General features: G+C 43.3%; 2 protein-coding genes across 3 annotated transcripts; one reads left to right on the top strand and one right to left on the bottom strand.

Annotated features, from left to right (window-relative positions):
• Positions 1-2,172: 2,172 nt before the first annotated feature.
• Positions 2,173-3,820, bottom strand: LOC139630941 (G0/G1 switch protein 2-like). 2 transcript variants are annotated; one of them, XM_071494805.1, is made up of 2 exons: positions 3,691-3,820; positions 2,173-3,488 (listed from the first exon to the last, which is right to left on the bottom strand). In XM_071494805.1, the coding sequence occupies exon 2, from the start codon at positions 3,453-3,455 to the stop codon at positions 3,081-3,083; it is 375 nt and encodes a 124-aa protein (XP_071350906.1). In that variant the 5' UTR covers positions 3,456-3,488; positions 3,691-3,820; the 3' UTR covers positions 2,173-3,080. The 2 variants fall into 2 exon arrangements, with proteins under 2 accessions (XP_071350906.1, XP_071350905.1); XM_071494804.1 differs by having other exon boundaries at positions 2,173-3,523; positions 3,691-3,790.
• Positions 3,821-9,697: 5,877 nt separating this feature from the next.
• On the top strand, positions 9,698-24,473 carry lamb3 (laminin subunit beta 3). Its single transcript, XM_071494462.1, has 23 exons — positions 9,698-9,819; positions 9,921-9,969; positions 11,550-11,704; positions 15,392-15,506; positions 15,643-15,716; positions 15,968-16,159; positions 16,498-16,561; positions 16,649-16,839; positions 17,193-17,313; positions 17,417-17,605; positions 17,708-17,863; positions 18,280-18,470; positions 18,874-18,970; positions 19,326-19,695; positions 19,779-19,939; positions 20,150-20,361; positions 20,823-21,029; positions 21,121-21,265; positions 21,355-21,562; positions 22,128-22,269; positions 22,362-22,538; positions 22,733-22,895; positions 23,888-24,473. The coding sequence occupies exons 2-23, from the start codon at positions 9,945-9,947 to the stop codon at positions 24,025-24,027; spliced, it is 3,495 nt and encodes a 1,164-aa protein (XP_071350563.1). The 5' UTR covers positions 9,698-9,819; positions 9,921-9,944; the 3' UTR covers positions 24,028-24,473.
• Positions 24,474-24,979: the final 506 nt, after the last annotated feature.

Here is a 24,979-nt window from a genome sequence, read left to right as displayed (position 1 = left end):
GAGGTTTTAACTGGCAGCCAAACTAACAGCAGTGGTGTCCTCCTCTCCATAACTAACCAGTGGATTAAAATTGGCAGAAACACCAAATAAAGCAGTGTCACTTTAAAAACCAGTGATTCACCGGCGCTGCACGGCGGACACAGGACATCAGGCAAGAGTTGGAAGCTAAAACTGCTAATCTAACTACCTTCTAATTTATGAACCAGACTATGGAAGCCTACAGGGACTATATTCAAATGACAATTAATAATTCCACAATAGCCTTAAAATATGTGTGTTTTATTTGAGTCAAAATTAAAATTAAAATGCAGTAATTCAATTTGCATTTTCATTTTCACATACTTGTATTGGCAATCCATGACTATTTGACATTTAATTTTTAAGGTCATAACCTACTGCACAGTGGACAATATTCAGATGCAATGTGCAAAACATCTATTATATTTTCATTTACATGTCACTACGCTGTTTTGAGGTCAAAATTAATATAAAAATGCAATTTTGCAAAAATTTGAAAATGAAAATGTAAACAGAATTTGACATTTACATGTCACCATGCTATTTTGGGGTCACAATGAAAATAAAAATGCAATCTGTCAGACCTCTCGTCAAGGCGGGTCTTCAGGTAAGACGTCACTTCCTTGTCATGTATTTGTCTGTCACCAGGACAGCGGCTAGTAACCTGTAAACCAGGTCAAGTCTTTTCATTTTCAAATTGTCTGAAAATTGCATTTTCATTTTCAGTAGCGGGGTGTTTACAGCTGCACTGTTGCTAACCTAGCACACTGTTGATAGAGTTGGAGACTTGTTTTCAAACAGACTGGGTATAAACCTGGTGCAAGTCTGGGCTGTGTATGGATGCTGACTGGGGGCTCAGGTCTACACCTCTTGTTACAGGCAGTTTACTGAGCTGCTCTGGTTTCTCAGCTGCTCAGGAACTGCAGGGAAGAGGAGGAGCTTCAATACACTGAGCCCCACCGCCATCACAGCAAATGAACTACTCTCATTACATGTATCATTATTACTGTGCTCTGTGTGAGAGACAAATTATGAAAGATAGTGCGTCTGTGACGGCTGGTTGAGGTCGTGCCTTTTGGGCTTAGTCCTTGCCACTGTGTCATCCTCTCTCTCACTCTCCAATTTTCCCATCTCTTTCTCTCTACGATTGTAATAACCCTTCAGTCATACAAGCTTGAGAAAATAACTTAAAAGAAAGATGGTCTGTCTCTCATAACTGCCTCTCTCTGTGATCATTTTACAGCTGAAATCACATCACAGTCTTTGTCTTGAATTTATGTGTTTGGTGATTTTGTCAGACAACATCACAGTTATAAAATCAGGATTTGACCAATAAGCGTACAAGCTATTTATACATCAGCACTAATTGACTAAGCTATTCACTAATTGAATAGCTTAGCTCACTAACTAGTTAATTAGCCAGCAAATGACTTAGCCTTGGGTTAGCCCTCAAGACGCCCAGCTGAGCATACAATGCTAACTGGAGCTTGCCACAATTATTAAACTGGCATGAACCAAAATGTCAGTTCCACATAGGCCCCACCTCTTTGCTCATTTTTGGATTAGCCAGGAGTTATATCTTTATGTTCCATCTATGATTCTGACTTTATCTAAATGAAATAAAGCACACTTAATGTGAGTAGCTAAAACCTTTCCTGCTGCAACAAGACAAAATGTTTATTGTTGAGTAACACCAGTGCTGAGTATGTAGTGGGCCCAGAGGAAGAGTGACATGTTGCTTTAACTTCAACACAAATACTGAGTATAAAAACATACAGTGTGGATATAATACCATCTAATACCCTGATAGTACATCTAATGGTACCAAAAAGGAAGTGTCTCTACAGATTTAAACGCGAATGTTAGCTAGCTTGTAACTTAAGCCTTAAGTTACAGTTTAGCTGACTAATGTTAGTTAGTTGATAGCGTAACCTCTCATTTTCAGTGTGAGCTTGCCACTTTAGTTCACTGAAACATGCACCCTCTCATTGTCATTGTATCGATAGATAGATAGATGAAGTGAATTAAATCTCCTAATGGGTTAAGAAATACACTTCCAGAAAATTCTTGTAAAAGTTATTTTGTAAAATATAACAATAGACGAAACTGAGATGTGACAACAGGCCAGTAAAAAAGATTTTCATACTCAGCAAATTTACATAAGACTGGTATTTATTGAACTTGTTCAGCAAACATTTAAATGGACCAGGCTAAATAAATAAAATGAACTTCATTGGTATGAAAAAACAAGATTGTGTATTTACAGCATGTGCACATACAGCAGAATATTTACAACAAATGTTCCTCTTTGAATATGGTATGTGGGTGGAGTGGCAGTTCAGACCATGTACCTCTCATGAACTTTTACCTTCATTCTCTGAATACCTTTAAATCAGAAAATATTAACAGAACAGACTCTGTGTTACTGCTGAAACAAATAGAAAAATGTGTTTGTCCTTTATAAGAATGTAAAAAAAAATCTTATGGAATACACTTGTGTTTCATTTAGTTCTTGTAACTTGGATTCACATGCACCAACAGACCACTGTTTGATACAGGAAGCTTATTAACAGGATGAATATGGGAGAAATTTGTTAGTTTTACTTCTTAATGTAGTTTACCGCTGTACACAGCTGTCTATGACTTCACTTATCTATTTTCTAGTGGGACCATTTTTCAAGTAACCTTCATTATTGCTGGTGGATCCCTGCAGAACCACAAAACCAGTAACCAACACTTACATATATGTATATATGACACTTATATTGCATACTGTGTTACTGACATGATTTCTATGCTGTCATGACAGTAAACAGTCCCATCAAAGAGTCTCAAATATCCTAGGTGCATCTGGGGCCTCTGGGGGGAGGGGGGCTTTGTGTGCCCAGTGCATACAGGCATTGTAAAAAAAAATTTCTGGCAGGCATGGCAGGCAGCTCAGACACGTCTCTCCCAGCTGTCTGTAAAGCTTCAGAGTGTGTGCGTGTTGCACAGCTCATTGGTGTGGCAGGAGCAGCTCCCTAATAAATAACTCAAGTCATTCAAGGTCGACCCCTCTGGTTTTAGGACGCGTGCAGCCGGTTGGCCATGCTTCGATGGCTGAGTGTATGAGTCTTGGAGAGGGTCATGCTCTGGGTCGTGGCCCCATTGTCATGAGCCAGCTCCTCCTCCTCCTCCTCCTCCTTCTCCTCCCGGCCCCCGACACTGTGCTGCGTCTCAGCCTCAACAGTTCCCTGCTCCCGGGCCAACAGGAGGAGCATCTCTGCATCCAGCGGCTCGCCAGAGGAGAAGGGGTGACACACGGTTTCAACCAACCCGATGATAGTCCCCAGCACAGCAAACACAGAACCCACCAGGTAGACCTTCAGCAGACCCCGTCTGGGTTTCTGACTCAGTAGTTCCTTGGCAAATGGGATCAACTCCTGCATGGTTTCCATTTCCACTGATTCCTCTTCAGTTCAGACCCAAGACTGGGTGGGAGGAAAACAGTATATTCAAATTTAACCTATAAAAATAAATACAAGAAAACAAAAATCTTTTCAACACAAAAACAACTATTGGCTATTAGAAAATACACTGAAGTAACAGGAGTGTAATCACCCTTTACTTAACATAAAGCATATGTATGCACTTGTTATCACTAATGTTTCAGAAGAAGAAATAATAACTTACTGTGGTGCAGTTTGTTGTTGTGTCCAAGTCACACACCCAAGTTCAGTTTCCAGTTTGCTGCAGGAACACACCTTCACTGGATCCTATGGTCATTTATAGCCCCACTCTCTCCACCCTCACTGTGACACCTCCTGAATATTCATGAAGCTCAGAGACTCTAACCAAGCAAGAAACTTTGACCCAGCTGTGTGTCTGTGTGTGTGTGTCTGTGTGTGTGTGTGTGTGTGTGTGTGTGTGTGTGTGTGTGTGTGTGTGTGTGTGTGTGTGTGTGTGTGTGTGAGTGTGTGAGTGTGTGAGTGAGTGTGTGAGTGCAGGCTTATTACACAACTAACACTGTCTCTAATGTTCTGACTGATATTCCATCAGGGTGTCTGTAGTTTGCAGAAGTGAGTTTGTACTGACTATTGTGCTGAGTTAAGTGTGATGGTGTCAAGGTGTGAAGCCGGTGTCTCCAGTAGTATCTCAATCATCCAATAAACAATATTAGCTCATGTAAGAGTTGACATTGTTGATACTGGTACATAGATCCTGATTAAGCCTTGATGAAGTTCAGAGAATAAAAGTACCACACCTACTCATACTGTGATTTTAGACTAATTCCAACTCTATGCGGTCAAAGGTCAAGATATTTGTTTGTTGTCATTTCGGTGCAGTCTTTGAGTTGGTATGCTTAAAGCCTTACAGGTGACCAGGGGTTTTCCCATCAGCTGATGGGGTCCATGTGGATCTTCCACATCAACAGTCACCAAATCAGGGGAAAGGTTGTGTAAACCCTGTTACTTCTGCGGCTGCGACACTGACAGTGCTGCTGTGAACTGTGGTCAGAGGGTGCGTTATGGTACACGCTGTCTGTTGCTGTCTGAAATCATGACTGTTTACCTGTTAACTGTTTACCTGGAACCTTTAACCTAACCTTCCAGCTCTGCTTCTGTTTATAACACTGGTAGGATCAATAAAAACCTTTTTCAGTCACACATGTCACTAATGTCATGACAGCTGCTCGATATTTCAGATCTCTGGTTCTGTGTGTGCTGCCTCTCTGGGACAACACACCTGGGTGAAGTCATTGATATTAGCCACACCTCTGTGTTTCTTACCGTGACAAATCAAACTGCCTGTAAGTCTCTGGTGCTTGTGACACTCAAACAACTGATCTTCATTTGTATCTAAACATATTGATGTATCTCCATCCACTTTCTTCAGCTTATCCAAGGTCTGGTCACAGTGGCAGTAGGTCAAGCTGGCTCCTCCTGGAGGATCCAACAGATCCACATCATTTGTGAATAGCAAGGGGGGAATCCTGAGGCTCCCAAACCTGAGGTATCTGTGTCAGATCAATTTTTACATTTTTTACCATCAAATATTAAAAACAGATCTTTGAGGAACCTGGGGAAAGTAACTTCATCTGTAATCCATAAGATCTGTGGTGACCGAGGTTGAGATGGAGATGATTATTCCTGCTTTTATTTCTTCTCGTTCAGACCATTGTGACGCTCTTTTTATCTGCCTGAATCAAACTTCTCTGAACGTCTCCAAACTGCTTTTAACCAGAAACAACAACAGATCACAGATCAGTTTATCCTCCCTCCACCGACTCCAAGTTAAATTCAGCATCCGCTTTAAACTACAGGTGCTCACAGTAGCCAAACAGCCCAATACATTGCTGACCTCCTCCTCCCTTACACAACCAATCAGGCTCTTAGATCTTCTGACCAAAAATGACTGGCCGTCCCTTGAACCTGCTGTAAGACCGGTGGCCCCCAGACTGTGGATCGCTCTCCCCCTCTCCTTGTGATCCATAGACTCTGTGATTCTTTTTGAAGCAGCTAAAACACTTTAACCCAGACAGGCTTTAGGTCAGTCCTCTTCCTTTGTATTTTAGTGATCTGGATTTATCATATTTCCTTTTATTGTCTTATTTCTTGAATTTTTGTACTTTTTGTGATTTTTTTATCTGTGAAAGGTGCTAAATAAATCAACCTTACTTACTTACTAATCCAACATCACCCAGATCTATGTTCACTTATCACTGCATCATTTCCTGCATTCGCTATCTGAACTATTTTGACCTGATTGTATTTATTTTTTTCAGCCAGTGAAACTGGGTAAGAAGACATAAAGAATTAGTTTTCTGATATTAATCTTATGGATTGAAAGGAGCTCTAGCAGAACCCCCTGAGAGCAGAAAAAGTAGAACCGTAAGCCTCTGGCTGACATTTAGCATTTGAGCTCTGGTTATAAGTTTGTGTACAATAAGAGTCTTTGTCAGGGTTTTCACCAAGTTTTAGTTCACGCTAGCAGAAAGGTCACATCGTGGTCCTCAGTTTTAGGTCAAACTCACCCTCACTCACTGCACAGACAGAAAAAATGGACATATAAGGTAACAATGGTCCCACAGTCAACTCTAGGTCAGGGCTAAAAGCATAAAGATAAGAAACACTATTACCCCACCACACACACACACACACACACAATAGTTCACGTTGGATGGGGCTGATTAGCTTGACCCCAGCTACCATGAACATGGCTGACTTTGTCCAGTTGAGCCATTTGTTGAGAAAAAGCATTCAGTAGTACAGTGTGACCCCCATAAACACACAGAGGCTCCTCTACCATCACAGTCCTGATCCACTGAGTTCAGGCTGCATGGATCAGCTGATGGGTTGTCATGACAATGTCATATGGGAGGCAGAAGTGTGGGTTGTATTGTTTCCTTCAGCTTTACAGCAGCTACATGTAGTTTGTATAAGTTTACTATACACTGTCAGTCTAAGCACATAAAGAAAGCAATAAATTGTCTGCAGTCAAAGCTGCAGCTAGTTCATCCTTTGAAGCATCCGTTGACTCTTTCAGTGGCCTGGCTGGATGTTAAAACCTCATCACTGAGCTGTTTCGGGAAAAAAACCTCAGCAACATAAGCATATATAAACACATCTTACAACACAATACAAATTAAAGTCATGGAAATGATTTCAGGGAGAATATACATCAGAGAATTTCTATGTTGTTTGTGATATCTATCCATACCTTACTGAGTCCACATCTTATACCAACAATGGCTTCAGGAAGAGTTCAGACCCCTTCTCTATTTAAACACTTGTACACTGTAGTTTTAATTATAAATGGACAAAACTGCATTTCTGAAAAGATGTTTTCAGAAATCTCTCATTTACAAAAGTCTTTAGTCCCTTAATTCAGGACTCTGCAGGACCCCCTTCATCAGCAGTTCCAGCTTTAGTCTTCTCGAGTCTCTACAGCTCTGAACATCTGGATCTGGTCAGTTTATCCTCTCTCTCTCTCTCTCTTCAGACTGGTTGTGTGTCTGTGAACTGTCCTCTTACAGTCTCTCCACAGATGGTCTGTGGGGTTTCAGTCTGGACTTTGGTGAGACCACTCAGGAACAGTCAGAGACTTGTCCTGAAGACTCTCCATTGTGGTCTTGTCTGTTTGCTTCAGGTCACTGTTGACCTGAAAGTTGAACCGTTGTCTCAGGTCTCGTGGACTCTGGATCAAGTTTCCCTCAAGGACCTCTCTGTGTTCGGCTGTATTCATCCCTCCCTCAGGTCTGACCAGTCTCCCTGTCCCTGCTGCTGATAAGTCCCCCCACAGCATGATGTTGCCCCCACCATGCTTCAATGTAGGGAAGGTGTTATCTAGGTAATGAGCAGGACCTGGTCTTCAGCAGACATGGGGTTCAGTTTTTGTCTCATCAGTCCAGAGAGTCTTGGTCCTCTTGCTCCCAGAGTCTTTAGATGTTGTCAGTCAGACTCCAGCAGACTGCCTCATGTCAACAACCTGACTGATGGAGAGCTGCTGAGATGCTCATCCTTCCAGCAGGCTCTCCAGATCTGCAGAGGACTGCTGAAGCTCTGTTACACTGTGTTCTTGGTCTCCTACCTGACCCAGGTCCACTGTAGCCATCTGGTTCCAGATTTCTTCTGTTAAGTTCCCTATTAGGTTAGGACCCCGGAGCAGAGACGCACAGAGACAAGAGTTGGAAACTGAAAACCTCTTTAATGACACGAAGCCAAAAACAGTCCAACAGAGCAGGCGAAAAGAGGCAGGAGGCTGGCAGGCAGGTGAATGGCTGGAAAAACAGAGCGACGGAGAATCTGGAGACTGGGTAGCCAGGGAACCGCATGCAGGGAGAGAGCATGGAATAATCTGGCAGAGAGTGGGTGATGAACCGGGGGTTTTAAACTGGCTTAATGACTAATGGGCTGCAGGTGGGTCAGGCCTCCACTGCTGCACCACGCCCCTGCCACACACAAGCTCTGCAGGGAAAAAACAGAAAAAGGGAGGGGGAACAGAAAGAGAGCAAAAAGTGCAACAAACAAAAACATACAACTCAAAACCGTAACATCTTCCTCTTCACAGTTCTTGTTCCCACTGTTCTCCTGGGAAGACTCTGAGCTTTTAGTCCTGATCTCTGCCTCACCACAGGTTGTAGGTCTACAGAGAGTCCACTGGACTTCATGTCTTAGTGTGTGTCCCCTTAGAAACACAGGTGTATCTCTCTCTGCCCAGTCATTTAAAGCAAGGATCAATTTAAAGCAGGAAACAGGAAGCAACTGACCATAGTTTGGAGCCACAGCAAAGAGTCTGAAGACTTTCAGGTTTAGATTTTTAATACATTTGAAAAAAAAATCTATAAAACATTTTTTCACTTTGTCTTTAAGTGTAGATTGATGGGCAATAAGTCTATTTTATCCATTTAAAATTAAACCTATAACACAATAAAGTGAAGGGGGCGGAACACTTTCTAAAGTATTTACAGGCACAAATATGAACTTCACAGGTATTAAATAACAGCAGGCTGTTTATTTATCTGCTCTGTTTTAGGTGTTCGCACCTAAACTGTAGCCAGGAGCCGTGTTGAAAGACAGGAGGCTCTGGGATGTCTCAGCTGCAGCTCCATCCACAGTGACTGAGGGCGTGACAGAACTTGTCTGAAGGTGTATGTGCACAGTGGCCAATCTGCGTGTTAGCTGAGTCAGAGGACACACCCTGGACTTACTCAGTATGTCTGTGGAGAATGGAGAAAACACAGCGTGTATGTTCAGCTGGCCCCCAGGTTACTGTTTCTTTACGCACAGGTGACGATCAGGACTCAGTACAGTTACCACAGCACAGTGAAGCTTAAACACTGTCTACAGAGCATGGATTGTGTCTGGGGAGGGATGAGTGTTTGTCTGTGTAACAGTGTTTCCTGTCCCAAGAACTGTGTAATTTTCAAGATGGAAAAGTCCACAATTGTCCAAAATGTTACGTAATACATTTTACTTTGAATAAATAATGAAGTCATTGCAGATCAATACTTTGTCAAACTTTCCTGGTGAAGCCTTATGGAAATGTTAATAGTATTACGTATGTATGATTTGTCATAATAAGTTATATATTGGCCAAATTATTTTTACACCCCATCCATACTTATTAAAGGTAAGTACAAGTACAGAGAAGCTGTTTTTTTAATTATTTATACCCAAAAAGTTGTGTGTCATGGACACAGTCATAATATCATTTTAAAAACATGAATTTATGTCTCAGTGTAGAAAAAGGCTCAGAGTCCACAGCCATGCTAGCTGCTCAGTCAGTAACATTAGCATGCTAAAATGTTCGTGCTGATGTTTACCATGTTGAAGCATCTAGTGTTAGCGTGCTATCATGTGCTGTAATTAGTTTGCAGGTTTTTGCTCATAAACCAAAACAGACTGATCTCAGATGTGACCTGATGATGACAAGTTCAGGGTTCATCCTCAGAGGCCCCAAGTTCTTTTTTTTAATCTGCACAACAAGAAACAAAAACACAATTATTTCATATTTTCTAGTTAGTTGAGTAAATGAGTTAATTTAAGTTCAGTTTTAATTAATAATGAGGTTTCATTACGTATCATTACGTGCGTGTGTGTGTGTGTGTGTGTGTGTGTTGACTGTGTGTCTGCGTCTGCCTGCGCCTCTCTATGTGTGTGTGTTGATTCATAGAGTGCAGGGTGCGGTGGTGAAGGGTGTGACTCTGACACACACTGTATCATAGCGTCCAGGTGAGACTGTGTTTATAAAGCAGCAGCCAGGCAGATACACACACTTCAATACAGCACATAACAGAGGTGATAGAGAACCGACCGCCAGGTGAGTCTCACACACACACACACACACACACACACACCGTCGTCTGGCTTCTCTTTCCAGTTTGCTCACATTCTGCTTTGTGGTTTTCTACTCTGCTCCAGACTTTTTCATAGAGGAACAACAACATGAGGATACTTTTCCTTCTCGCTGGTAAGATTTAGTTTTTCACTTTTATATTTACATTTTTCTCCCGTTCTGTTTCGCAAAGTTTGTCCTGCAGCTCTTAACCAAGTTCACAGAAACCAGAGAAACACTGATGGCTCCATATTTTGGCTGGGAGCAGGAACTAATGTGAAACAAGCTGCAGCAGTGATTGGCTGGAACGAGAACTTTCATACTCTCTGGTCGTGATGGCACATGTCTAAAGAGCTGTTAACCCTGAAAGGATTTCAGCAGTCTGTTTCTGACAGGAACGTTACTTAGGGAAAAATATCTGAAATACTCTATAAGTACACAGTGAAGAGACTTTTTCTAAACTGCAATGAAGTACTTCAGGAATATCCCATGCTTCCATTTGGGTTCTTTTGTCTGGAGGTGGAAACTGAAACTCCACAAAACTCTGCAGCATCATCTAAGGCAGTGGTTCCCAGCCTTTTCCAGCTCAATACCCACTTGACAATCTCAAAAATGTTGGTGGCTCCCATCCAACCCTGTGACAATAAAGAGGCCAAACAATGTGTTCTCTGTGCACTTTTTAATTTAATGATAATGATCGGGGAAGCTCAACTTTTTTCCTGTTTGCCAGAGAAGAGCTCACTTGTCGATTTGCCATCTGACTCTTTTCTTTCAACTCCTCCTGTTGGTTACCACCTATCCATTGTGATTCTCCAGACTGAGATAGCAAACAGGTGTACAATGTGGTCGGGCGACATTAAAGAAGTTCCTATCCTTAATATGAGGGAATATACTAAATGTTTTTAGACACGTTTATTAATGATTATAATGATTGTTTAATTTTAAAACATTTATGTTGTTTATAAATATTATTACATCTTTTCACAAAAATTGTGCTGTTTTGCAAATAGCAGATGTTTTGCAATACCTATTCAGTCCACAAGTGGAACAGATTGGGAAGCACTGATCTAAGGCTCAGACAAAGAGCAAAACCTTTTTAACATAGGCTGAGATTCTGATAATGGTTAAAAAAAGATTAAAAACTGTCAATCAACAGGTAAATTAGGATGACAGTAACCGTACCGTCACAATCTCTTTAATCACTAGCAGCTAACTTTAATTAAAGCTCCATATTTTAACCTCTCCTGTGTTTTATCTGAAGTGTTGATCTCCATCAGAAGATATATTTGTGGTTTTAAGAACCAAAAACCATCTCAGTGTAGTTTTACATCTCGTCTCTCAGGCTCCTCTCTGGAGCTCTAGTGACAACAGGTCAGTCAGCCAATCAGAAGGGAGGCTCAGAGCTGACAGTTTTCTGAGTGATTAAATAAAAATATATAAGATTTTGTGTAAATATTCAGAGAAACCAAATCCTGCACGGTTGGATGGTGGGTCCAGGTGGGCCAGATTTCATTAGAGTATATTGTTGTGTGTTTGATGTCTATATTTTCTGTTAATCTCATATCACACACTTAAGAGCTGAGCCTCCCTGTTCAGGATCAGTTGTTCCTTATGTCATGATAAATGTCAGTATTGATTGTGAGCTGTGATATTGATGTTATTGATGAATGATATGGGTCGTGTAGTGATGGATTTTCTTTCTTTCCTCTTTACAGCCATAGCTGCAGTATCACAGGCCCAGACTGACTGCTCTCGGGGGGCTTGTTACCCACCCAGCAATGACCTGCTCCTGGGCAGGTCTCACCAGCTCCAGAGCTCCTCCACCTGTGGCCTCACCGGCTCCGAGGTCTACTGCACCCCATATCAACTGGTAGGAGCATTGTCTTAAAGGACATTTTATTTCTCTGTGCCAAAGTTGTTTAGGGACACAAATCTGTAAAAAAAAAAACTAAAAAAAAACTACTGTGATCACATCTTTGTAAATGATCTTGTCCAATGAAGAGCTATTTAGTTAAAGATGTGAATTCAAGCTGCAATTTGTGAGACAGAGCAAACAGTGAGGAGATAAGAATAATCAGACAGCAGCATCACCTCTGAAATATCACTGCCTCGGCCAGCTCTGTTCACCCAGACCACGCGTGGCTGTCTGTGGGGTTTGCACTGCCAGGAGGCAAGTGCCTCAGAGGTCAGGGTGAACAGACAGACGTGCAGGATGCAGGCTGTGATGGTTTGGCTGGACCGCCTGCTGTCCACTTGTGAAACAGTCTGATGTCAGTGCCAGAGCATCATGTTGCAACTGTACTCTTTGACCAATGTCTGAAAAGCCAGTCACCAGCCTTTGTGCTGGCTCAGCACAAAACCTCCATATCAAAAATGCTGATTTTGAAATAAGAGTTAAACTGCCCAGAGCAGAGAACAGTCAGAGAACAGGAGCCAAGTCTGTGTTGTTGCAATTTTTATTTTCACTCAAAAAAAAGGAGAAAAGTGCCTCTAATGTGAGATAAAATCACACACATTATAATTACATTTGTTTTTATAAATACCTCTAAAACAAGTGATCAGGTTTGATTAAAGTTAAAATTATGTATGTGCACTTAAAAAAAATATTTATTTATGCAGCTTTAAAATAATGTAAAGTTGGTTTGTTACCACATGTAGAAGTTGGGAGATTTTATGATCTAAAAAAGTTGTATTCCAGTTGTTAAATCAGTGATTTTCATCATGATCCTCAGTGAAGTGACCTACACCTGAAACAAAGACAGTGAAAGTGCAGCAGAGAAACACACAGTTGTTACAAAGCCTTCATACCACACAGTGTATGCGTGCAGTGTTGAGCCTCAGGGAACACATAGTTGTGTTAGGTGTGGACTCTGTGATCCGAGCCGCACCTCGTCCAGACAGGGAAGGGCAGGAACCCTCGGCTGTATCACAGAGCTGACACACAGAGATAAACACACACTAATGCTTGACTACCAGTAAAAAAAAAAACCTTGATGGGAATATTTCATCACGTTGCTGCAAGTATCAGATTTTGCAACAGATAATTAAGTTTAATCATCAAATGACTGAATTCTGTCTAACAGAAACACTGTCTGGTTGCCAGCTAACTTCAGTTAAATAAAAAAGCAGCAGCCTGTTGCTGTAGTGTTGACTGGTCCAGTGATCATGTCCTTGAATATTTTAATCATACTATGGCAATAAAGTTTTGAATGAGCCAACAGCTTGTCCACATGGAAAACATCAGGCTGCAGACTCCTGCCGATGTGGGAATAAATCAGTGACCAGGTTAACTGGTACCTGCTGGAGTACACATGATTTATTTATGTATTTTGTAGCAGTGCCATGCCCTCTTTTTCATCAGGGCTGCTATATTATCTGTGGTAATAGGAAATTACTACTGCAGTTTGTAAACTGAGAAACTGGAAAGTGATTCTTAAAAGCAATAATGTACCCAGGCTCTGTTTTATCAGCTTTTTTAGCAACAACTTATAACATAGGAGATTTTTATTAACAGGTAACAGCTCCAGCAGGGTCCTCTGGCTGACAGACTGCCTGACACACCAGACATTCCTGATCCCTATAATTATACATGTAATGTAATTTCATGCTACCATACTGATAATCTGATGCATCTGTATCTGAAATAGGCCTCAGTGATTTTGTTGCACACTAGTTAAAGTGCAGTAGTTCTGGTTAACATCAGTTAAAGTGTAAGCGAATCTTCCTTGGTGCCGGTGCAGACACTATTTTTATCAGGATGTGGGCTGTGGACTTTACACCCTCACTCAGGATCAGATCCACATTGAGTCGATGCAGGCTCGATGTGCCAGCGCTGACTAAATACAACCAGTGTGTGTTTGAGGTGACACAGCGGTGCCAACAGCCTCAAAGCTCCACGCTCACTCACTTTTTACCTACATACACAGAGTTGACAAGAATCTTCCCATCATGCTTCACTCGGATTAGATAAGATTTACTCTTTTGCAATAAGAAAATATTGACACACAGTCACACTTAATGTATTCAAGTTGAAGTAATAAATGAATTGATATTATATAGCTGGGGTCAGGGAGGATTTAGCAGGTCAAGGTCTGTATCTGTGGAGAGAGTGTTAATTTATCTGCTGGGTTTATCTGACTGACTGCTTATCTGGCTGTGTCTGACCCTGAAGAAAGAGAAGGCTACGATAATTCAAAGATAAAGTTTGTTTAAACCCTCTGAACAAAGAGAGAAGTGAGTTTAACTCAGAGCTGCAGTTTCCTGCTCATACGTTTCATCGTTGATTCAAGTTCAAGTCATGGACCAGGACCTGAACCTAGACCTGAACCTGGTCTACAACTGCATGACAGGCTTACTCTGACATGTACATGATCATAGTGAGGGAAGTTTTGACTGGTTCATATATCAAACAAACACTGTGACTTCTTATGTCTCTGTGTGTCAGTGATGATCCATTAAAAACCAAACTATAAAATATGAGGCAAAGTTTAAATGATAGCTTTATGAACATCGTTTTCTCAATTTGAACCACGTGAGAGTGATAGAGGTGTTTTTATTCACAACTTCTAAATAGTAGGAGAAGCTGCAGCCTGGAAGCAGCTCAGATCTGAATCCTGGAGGCTCAGAATCCTCTGATTGTGGTTTAATGTCGGAGGACAACAGCAGAGGGGGTTTTGGATGAAAGACACCAGGGGCCTGGATGATGGAAACTGTCAGATCCAACACCTTTGGAGCTTGTTGGAGCAGACAACAGTCTGAGTGTGAGCTGAGACACGTAGCTGGAGGAGTAAACACTGTCGAGTCCAGAATGTTGTAACAATCAGAAACCCTGAGGGACCTGGTCCCTGTAGGGAGGGCAGCCATGGTCTGTGTGCCAGAGTGGCAGCTGTGTCCGGGACGGGACGGGGGGGGGGGCTACTGAATACTGACTCAGCTGGTGGAAGCAGTGGCCCAAGTCCACACATTCCCAAATAGCACATTGCTCATCAGCTGTGATAAAACTGTTACTGTGATTTATCTGCTCATTTCACTTTGATCAGGTGTGTGTTTGTTTGCACGTGTACATGCACACTGCACAGGTGCTTGGGCTGATTCAGGGTCAGTAGACAATCACTTGAAATGTATTTATTTATTATTTATTTTTTGGATGAGTTATGTCTTCCACTCTGTAGGACAGCCAAGTCAAGTTCCACTGCTGCCACAGAATGTTACACAGAGCCTGGTCGGATTTAAACTGGAGCAGCACATGTTCCTCCCACATCTTTTACTGGGGCAAAGTTTATGCCACGTTATTGACCAGTTCAGTCAAAACACTGTTTACCATTTTATTCTAAAGCAAGGACAGTTAGTCATCAGGGTTCCCAATCTGAGGCGTATTGATCCTCTGTCCCTGTGTCCAGTGTGTGACCTGCTCAATGACACGGCTTATCTCCAGTCTGAGGTCCAGGGGTCAGATTCAGGACATGCTCAGTGACACAGTTACTAACATACAAATATTACAAATATTACTCTGTAAGAAAGTCCATTCTTACAGTTTGTTTGTGTGTTTGTTTCTCAGAGGAGGATGAAGTGTTGTCCATGCGACTCCAGGAACCCAAATGGTCAGCTGGCCCACACCCTCCAGGAAGTCCTGTCCACGTCTGGACCCGACAGATGGTGGCAGTCCAGGAAAGGTGAGAGAGAAAGAATTTTTCCATCGTCAGCGGTGATATGTAAAACTGTGGCTGCACACAAAGTCTTTGTGTGAACATCTGTTAAACATCTGTCAGTGGATCTGATGGAGATCTGTTCTGTCTGTTTGTCCTGCAGAGGTGAGTCCAGTCACTCTACAGCTGGACCTGCACAACCTGTTCCAGCTGGACAACCTTGTGCTCAGCTTCAAGGTAAGACACAGTCTGCAACACCTTATGTTTCACTCTCAACTGTTGATGTCCCACATTCATGATTCTGTGTATTTCGTTTATTTTGAAAATATATTTCCTGTTTAAGTTTGATAAATGTGAAAACTTTGATAATTTGCATCTAATTAAAAATTGTATTCATGATTTAATCATTATTTAATAATGAAACACATCTCACCATATTTATATACCTTAAAAATGTTAAACCTTCATTGGTCTCTGTCTCCTTGCAGGGGCCCCGTCCCAGCTCCTTGGTCATAGAGAGGACGCTGGACAACGGCAGGACGTGGGAGCCCGCCCTCTACCTGGCCACAGATTGTCAGAGAGCTTTCCCCGGAGTCCCCACATCCACACCTCTCACCCTGGAGGAGACGTACTGCTACACACTGCCCCCTACTGGAGCAAACCCCTACCAAGATCACACAGTGAGGACAAACTTTTTACTTTAGTTGGATAATGAAATTACTAATAGTGGAACAAACTCGTTCAATTCTATTTAAGTTTTCATTTTTATTATTAATATTATTATTACTTTGATCTGATATGCTCCAGGTGTTTTAGGTGAAAATCAGTTATACATGTGTAACTTAGATATTTTAGATTTTCAAATGTTTTTTTTTTTTTATACAACCTGGTTCTTATTTTTGCAGTTTTACCTTTCACCTTAAAACTGTTAAAGATTTACTTTGAATTTCTCACCTGTAAAGGTAACAGACATAGACCATAGACAGATAGTTACTGACTGATCACTTCTCTTCTCCAGATCGAGTTCAGTCCTTTGCGTCAGTACGCTTACGTCCCGGTTCCCAACAGCCAGAAGATTGAAGGTAAGTGTCTCAGTCTCCTCTGGATCAGGTGCTTTCAGACCTGGTGGAGGGTTTTTGCCTCCTGACTCACAGCTGACTCCTTCACAGATGTATCAGGGTTAACAGGGCTGAGGGTGAGGCTCACGGAGCTGGGTGATGTTCCACGTCTGCCAGGCAGAGCTCTCAGTCGGTTTTATGCCCTGAACGAGATGAGGGTGATGGGCAGCTGCATGTGCCACGGACACGCCAACCGATGTCTGCCAGAAACCCACAACAACCCACAGTCCAACACCATACAGGTTCGGACACTGGTGTCTTTGTTTTTATTGGTTACTGTTTCTTTTCTTCCTGTTGCCAGTTTTGGTACCGAGCTGGAGCTACAGCATCTCTGTACTGTACTGAATCTGTATTTCTCAAGATGCCAGTCTAATTTATTTTTTAGTTTTTATAATGGTGAAACAAAGACGTACAACATAAAATAAGCAGTTGATTCAGGACGTTGATTTCACATTACAGCTTATTTTTGAACTGAAATGTGTTCAATCTGCTGCCACACTGCTTTCATCTCATTTGAAGATGTCTGCTGGGACAGCTCAGAGAATGAATATGGTGTCAGTCTAATGTCCCTCTGTTCCTCTGGTCCTCTTTGCAGGTGAATCCACAGTGTGACTGTCAGCACAACACAGAAGGTGTGAACTGTGAGCGCTGTGCTGACCTCTACAACGACCTGCCCTGGAGACCTGCAGAGGAGGGCAATACCCACACCTGCCAACGTAAGGCCCCACCTGTTCCTGTCACATGACTCTTCAGGCTCCAGCCTCCTCCAGACCGGCTGGGTGTAAATACTCTCTGCTAACCCCTTTGTCCTCTCCTCAGGCTGCGAGTGCAACAACCATGCCCAGCGCTGTCATTTTGACCAGGCCGTGTACGAGGCCAGTGGGCGGAGGAGTGGAGGTGTGTGTGAGGGTTGTATGCATCACACCACAGGGCCCAAGTGTGACCAGTGTGCCCCCGGCTACCAACCGAACCCCCGCAGCCGAATGGACCGTCCTGATGCCTGCATACGTAAGCAGCTCCTTACTGAAATCAAAACATTTATTTTTACATAGATACTAATTATGATGAGCGGCTCATGTTTGTGTTGTTGTGTTGTTGTTTTGCGTTCAGGCTGCATCTGCAGCGCAGACGGGACAGTGAACGGGGGCCAGTGTGACGACAGCACAGGCCAGTGTCAGTGTAAGGTGAACGTTGAGGGGCCCCGCTGTGACCGGTGTAAGAGAGGGTACTACGGCCTGAGCGACTCCAACCCTCTGGGCTGCACCAGTGAGTCATCGAGCAGCCACACTTCACACTTATCAACACAGGCCACAGGATTCAGTTTCCAGTTATAACTATACTGATACAGTGTTCACTGCATGTTCATGAAGGTTAAATACATACACTGACGGTATGAACGACATGTGGACCCCACTGTGGGTCACTGATCCTTACAGCTGGGGTGACGTGTAGACAGTAGGTCTAAGCTGCATGTGTTTAAATGTTCGTATTAAAGTTGAGCAGTGTGTGTGTGATGATAGATAATAATCTGTGTGTTGGGTCTCTCAGCTGAAACTGAATTCCTCTGGGTTTGATGTTTTTAATGATAAAATTGATTTAATCCTCCACTGTTACTTCCATTAATAGCATCCTACTTGTGTCTAGTCTTTGTTCCTAACTCTGATGTCACCTCTGTTGTCCAGAGTGTTCCTGTTCTGCAGACGGGTCATCAGATGTTTGCAACCCGGTGACCGGTCAGTGTCCCTGTCGCCCACACTTCCACGGCCTGAGCTGCGAAGCTTGTTCAGAAGGCTACTGGAAACCTTTCCTGTCAGGAAGCTGCCAACCTTGTGGCTGTGACCCTACCAGGTCCAACAGTGACACCTGTGACCAGGTACGACCTCCTGTGTGCCGGATTGTTCCTGGATCATCAGCAGAGAATCAGTAAAATCCAAGAAGGGTTGAATCGAGGTCATAGATACTTGAAGACGTTCGTTATCAACGTCATCGATGTCACTTGGTTCATTAGTGCTCTTGGCTGTTGTAACAACTGGAGTTACAGTCACCTGACGCCATTGAACCAAGTGACATCACTGGTCTTGATCACGACCAGACAGGGGTTAAATACCTGAGACTATGTTCTACAACCAAGTCCGGCTGGCCTGGAGTCAGCCCTTCTTGGATTAGCACGACGGAGAATCTTCACAGTCAGAACAAATACAGCGATTTGTGTCCAGAGTTTATCTCCAGTTGGTCTTTAATGGTACTGAGACTAAACTGTGTTTCCCTCCCTCCAGGTGACAGGTCAGTGTCAGTGCAGACCAGGTTTCGGAGGACGAACATGTAACGAGTGCCCAAAGAACACGTACGGGGACCCGCTCATAGGCTGCCGGCGTGAGTCAGCCATCTTTGATTTCTTTGTTGTTGTTCAGAAGCCATTTGTTCAGACACTGCAGTCGTGACTCCAGCAGAGATACAGTTTTGTTTGGTTATTCAGGATTCACACTTTAAAGTGAACTCAGCTTGTACTTAACCTGAGCTCACACACATGCCCTGGTTTAACTCAGACTGCAGTCACAGCCTAATACTGACATCAAGACATGAGCCAAGTCTGCTACTGTTGTTCCACATGTTAGCCCTGGGACCAGTTCACCTCATTCAGTTCCAAAGGCAGCTTTATGATTGAATTCAAAGTTTTTCTGACTTTATTAATTTTCCATAATAATCTGTTATACTCTTCTCTCTGCAGCGTGCCGGTGTGACACTGAGGGAACCCTCTCAGAGGTCTGTGACCAGCAGACAGGAGCCTGCTTGTGTCGGCCAGGCGTCACCGGGACTCGCTGTGACACCTGCAGTCAGGGACGCTGTGACTCCTTCCCCGCCTGTGAGACGTGTCCGTCCTGCTTCTTCATCCTGTCCGCACAGAGACAGAACCTCAGCTTGGCCCTGGAGAAACTCTCCCCCAATTTCCCTTCTCCAGGTGGCCCAGATCTTGAGAAGTTTGGGCCTCGCATCCGGACACTGGAGGCCAGCCTGAAGCTGATCCAGGACTCCATCCTCCTTCCACTAAAAACTACCAGACAGGTTGATGATGCTCTGAACCAGCTGGACTCACTGAGGTGAGGGACTGCTGAGATCTTCGTGAGGAAACCGGGTCAGGGTTCATCACTGATGCCTAAAAGTTCTTGTTGTTGTCTTACAGGGACCAGTTGGACAAGGTTAACACTGACCTTTCACCCCTGGGAAGAACTCCTGGCCTGGACTCAGAGCTGCACAAACTGCGGGCTCTGCTGAACGGACTCACTGTGTTGTACAAGGCCAAGAAGGATGCCATAGAGAATACCATCAGTCCTGACAGTGCAGGTCAGAAACAGACACACACTGTGATGGATCACTGATCGTAGGTGATGCATTGGTGCATAAATGAAGTAACAGCGCCCTCAAGTGGTTCTTATTGCCTTCACTTTTTAATCCTCTAATAAAACAACAAAATATGGCTCAACAAACCCAACATGTCACCACCTCCAATCCAACAGACCCCAGTCTCAAAACTAGTTTTTCTGTTTCCTCCAGGAGCGTTTACTACCATCAAGAACGCCTTTGACGAGTCCACAGACGCGGCTAAGAAAGTTGATGCCAGTGGGAACACGGTGAAGGAGTCAGCTGACACCAGAGAGGAGGCGAAGGACCTTCAGAACCAAGTGCAGCCAGGCAACACCAGGGACCTGGACAAACTGAACCAGAACATGGCCTCCAGACCTGACCTTACACCTGTGGCCAAACAGGTAACTGATTATGCTGTTACATTTGAAAGTCCACTCTAACACCTAGACCTGAAAAACACTGGAAAAAACAGAGTCTTCATCTCAAGCCACCTCATCCTCACTTCACAACATGTGCCATTAGAGCAAATCCATTTCTGTTCATGTCCGTTTATCTGTTCATATTTATTCAGATGCCTCTTCCCCGCCTGTAATTTTCCTTCTCTTTAGAAAATTAAAGTTAGTAAAATGTCAGTTTATCTCCTGAGGGTGGGACTAAAGGAAAACTCAGATTCAGATCATAATGAACTGCTCTAGAAGGAACGGGTTTGTCATCTCAGGGCCATAAATATGCTCAGTAAACAGGACAGAGAGTGACAAAAGACATTTAAGAATCCTTCCCTGCATGTTTTGTGTCAATCTGACCAGTGGTTGTTGAGCTGTCCTTCTCCAGACCATAATTTTCTTGTCCATTTGTCTGTCAGGTATGTGGCAGTGTTCGCTCAGAGCCCTGCACCCCCCTCCAGTGTGAGGGTGGAGATTTGTGTCCAACGGAGGGAACCCCAACTTGTGAGAAGGGGGCAAAGTGTGTGGGCGCGCTGCCTCTGGGCAAGAGGGCCGACGCTGACTCAAAGGACGTGAAGGACCGACTGAACAAGCTCAGCGAGAAGATCACAGAGGCCACAGAGAAGGTGAGCATTCACTTCTGTTAGCTTCACATGCATGTCACTGTAACTGTGGGTGTTGTTTCTGTATTATCATCTAACTTAAACTTCCTTACAGCTCCAGGAAACACAGGACACAACCAATCAGGTGAGACAGTCTGCAGAGAAGCTGACCAATAAGATGAAGCAGACCAGAGACGAGCTACAGGACGACTTACAAGATGCAAGAGATGTCGTGAAGGAGCTCAAAGACTTCCTGTCAGGTAAATATCGTTTTAGATGGATTGACATATGGAGGGAGAGTCCAGCTTTACGAGGGTTCAGTAACAATAACTGACTCGCATGTTTTCAGACCCGTCCTCCAACCTGACCCAGATCCAGGAGGTGAGTGACTGGATCCTGAAAGCCAAGCTGCCTCTCAACCTGGCCGCTCTGAAGAGGAAGCTGGAGGAGCTGAAGGACCTGGCAGCCAACCTCCCGAACAGCACGGCTGTGCTGAAGGAGGCCGAGCCGCAGCTGGACACGGCCAGGAAGCTGCTGCAGGAGGCCGAGGAAGCCAGGTGGGTCGTCACACTCCACCACAGACACAACACACAATCACAATTACGCCATCACAAGAGTGTCGCTGTTTTTCAAGCTGTTTTCTGAAATAAGTGGCCCCTTCACACATTCATTTCACATTCAAAGAGCATGATCTTCACCTCATAGGAAGGATTAATCATTTACACAAACAACAAAAATAAAAAAAAATATGAATATAATTTGAATAATGTGGTAAAATATCTTTGTTTTTAGCCCCAGACGTATTCTCTCTCTGCCTTCTCTAAACAATCCAAATCCCAAAATGAAAAAGAATTGTACTTACCTAGTTTTTACATTTATTCACAGACCATTTTGGTACATTGCTTTGGTATATATATCAGTCATATAAGAATTCACCTGGAGTTGTCCCTATAGTTTTCATTATAGTCCAGACAACAGAAGTAGACTTTGAGCTCTAATCTAAAATCGGTGTGTTCTTCCTGAAGTTCTACAGGACGGAGCTGCCCTCTCCTCTTCAGGAGGAGTTTGAGCACTCTCTGTAGTGATGATAAATGTCACACTGATGTTTTCTGTGGTTCACAGGGACACAGCACAGGGAGTAAAGGCTGATGTGGATGGGCTGGTGGAGGGCTTCAAAGTGGCAGAGAGCTCCCTCTCTGATGTGGAGGACAAACTGGAGGACAGTATGGCTCTGATAGACAGCCTGAACAACAACCTGACTGAGGTGGGAAGCATGGACACATCAAACAATTTACGGCATGGTGGCTCATTTATTATCTCGCATCACTGAGTTTTAGATGGGTTCCCTTCATGCAGGCCAAGAAGCAGCTGACCCCAGCAGAGAAGGCTCTGGATGACGTATCAGTACAGGTGAAACCGATTAAGACCCAACTGGACGAGCTCAAGGACCTGTTGCAGAATGGAGGCCAGCAGGCCCAGGAGGCTCAGGATAATGCAGACAAAGCTGAGGATGAAGCAACTGCTGCAAATGAGGTGAGAGACCTGACAGAAGATTTTAGTTGCAGATGTCTGCATTTAGTGTAAGTGATTAAAATCAGGGAAAAGACTTTGTGGAAACATGTGGGAACCCCCCTGAAAGCTGCTCGTTAAAGGCCTCTATGTCTTCAAAAAATGTCCTAATACATGTATGTCTAATGCCTAATACAAATGTGTGTGTGTGTGTTCAGGACCTGTCATCTTTGGAGGAGCAGCTGGATCGTCTCAGAGATCAGGCTGCAGCCAGCGGGCCTGATGGAGAAGTGGGGCCGGTGAGGGAGCGGCTGGCAAAGCTGCAGGAGGATGCTGGAGCTCTGGGCAACACCACTGACAACATGTTGAAGGCTCTGGAAGGTAAAACCACCACAAGCCTGTGTTTCCATGAGACATGTTTTCTTTGAGTAAATGACTTTTTGTCTCAAATCAGAGAGCATCATTAAAGGTCCCATATTTATGTGTTAAGTGTTGTTATCCATAAGAAGATACATTTGTGGTTTTGAGAACCAAAAACCATCGCAGTGTAGATGTAGATGTTACTGTTTGGTTTAATGTAGGTTGTGATGGGGCGGCCCGGTAGTCGAGTGGTTAGGGCGTGTACCATGTTGAGCGCAAGATGCTCTTAGCAGGCGGTCACTGGTTTGACTCCCGACCGGTCCGACTCTTTCCTGCATGTCATTCCCCTCTCTCTACCCCCTTTCCTGTCAGTCTCCAGTAAGCTATAATAAAGGCATAAAAAGCCCCCAAAAATAAAATAATAATGTAGGTTGTGACATCAGGTGACCAAAATTTAATGTCAGGACAACGTCTAATGTCAATGTTAATGTGACGTAGAATACTGACTACAGCTGACGACGTTTTGTTAGTTTTAAGTTGTGTTGTTCAGTAACCAAAATCCAACGTCTTCCAAATGTCTCATGTCAAGGTAATCTGGACACAAAAATATCCACATTCTAGTTGTGAGCAAAACCCATCAATCAACATCACAATGTCAGTTAGTGAAAGTTGGGTTTTGACGTCAACTTGATTTTAATTTCCAACCAAATCAGTCCGACGTTAGAGTGGTTAGAGTCAAACGTCTTTCTGACTTTATATTGAAGGAATGTTTGTCAAATATGCACGTGTTAGGGATATACTGAATCTTTCTTGAAATGACCTTGCCTTGGCCTTTAGATAATTCAAACATCTGGTAAATAAATGACACAATATGTGACATGTGTAACATCAGGGTGTAGAACGTACATTAATACAGGTCATTAGCTCTGATCGTGTGAGGTGATGATCAGTCAGGCTGCAGTGTTTTTTTATTAGATCCCTGGGTCACTCTTTGTCCTCTTTTGTTTCTCCAGGTAAAGCAGATTCTCTGAGGCAACTTCAGGATGAGATCCTGCAGAAATCTACAAAGCTTCAAGGACTTGACGACAAGCTTCAGAACCTTCTGTCAGAACTTCGAAAGAAAGCCCACGACCTGAGCACCTGCCAGGGCTGAGTGTTCCCAAGCTGCAGCTGCTGTCACTGCAACGCTTCATACTCGGAATACTGCTAAATCTCTTCTTCATAACATTGCACCTCTGGCAGTTGTCAAAGAATTGTGGGAAATGTAGGAAATCACTCTGGTTTGAAGACGATAGAAGGAGGATTCAGAGAGATATAAATGACTGGTCTTGTTTAAGTTCTGCATTGACCATCAGTCTAAGGGAGGGGGGGAGGTCCATTCATATCAATATGTGGTTGAGATATTGTGGTATTTGAGTTTCTCAGTATCATTTTCACCATTTATATTTTACCTAGAAAAAAGTCTTAACTTCTGACTTTTTGTCAGCAGCACTAACTTTTATATTTTTTTAAACACTCCACAGTTATTATATGTTTCTAAACTATTTTGTGTTGATCTGTTGTTTGTTCACATTATTTAAATAAAAGCTTCTACTTTGATTTGTGTCTTAAAAAGTCCATATTTTACACTTTATTAGTTTTTATTTGAAGATTTAAGAACCAAAAAACCATCTCAGTGTAGTTTTACATCTCCTCTCTCAGGCTTCTCTCAGGAGCTCCATTAACAACAGGTCAGTCAGCCAATCAGAGGAGAGGCTCAGATCCTCTCTTCTGATTGGCTGACTGTTTTCTGAGTGATCCAATAAAAATATAGCAAATTTCAGGTAAACATTCAGAGAAACCAAATCCTGTGGGGTTGGAATGTGGGTCCAGGTGGGCGGGACTTGGGGGGGTGACTGCTTTGTTGTGACATCACAAAGTTCCAGAAGTCCTGACGGCTGGTTTTAAGGCTCAGTTTCTGAATACAGGCTGTGTGCATTTCTCTGTGGACTGAGGCTTTGATACTTTCACAGTATTAATATAGAACCTAGACCTGCTTTATAATCACAAACACATGGACATCTGCCTTTAGACTGGATGGAGCTTTAAAGCTTCATGGCAGAGCC

This window comes from Trachinotus anak, unplaced genomic scaffold (assembly GCF_046630095.1).
Source record: "Trachinotus anak isolate AG129_WGS33_773 ecotype Australia unplaced genomic scaffold, CSIRO_AGI_Tana_v1 ptg000013l, whole genome shotgun sequence".
In the NCBI taxonomy this organism is placed as follows: domain Eukaryota; kingdom Metazoa; phylum Chordata; class Actinopteri; order Carangiformes; family Carangidae; genus Trachinotus; species Trachinotus anak.
The sequence above is the reverse complement of the archived record's forward strand: the minus strand, read 5'-3'. Positions and strand labels throughout refer to the sequence as shown.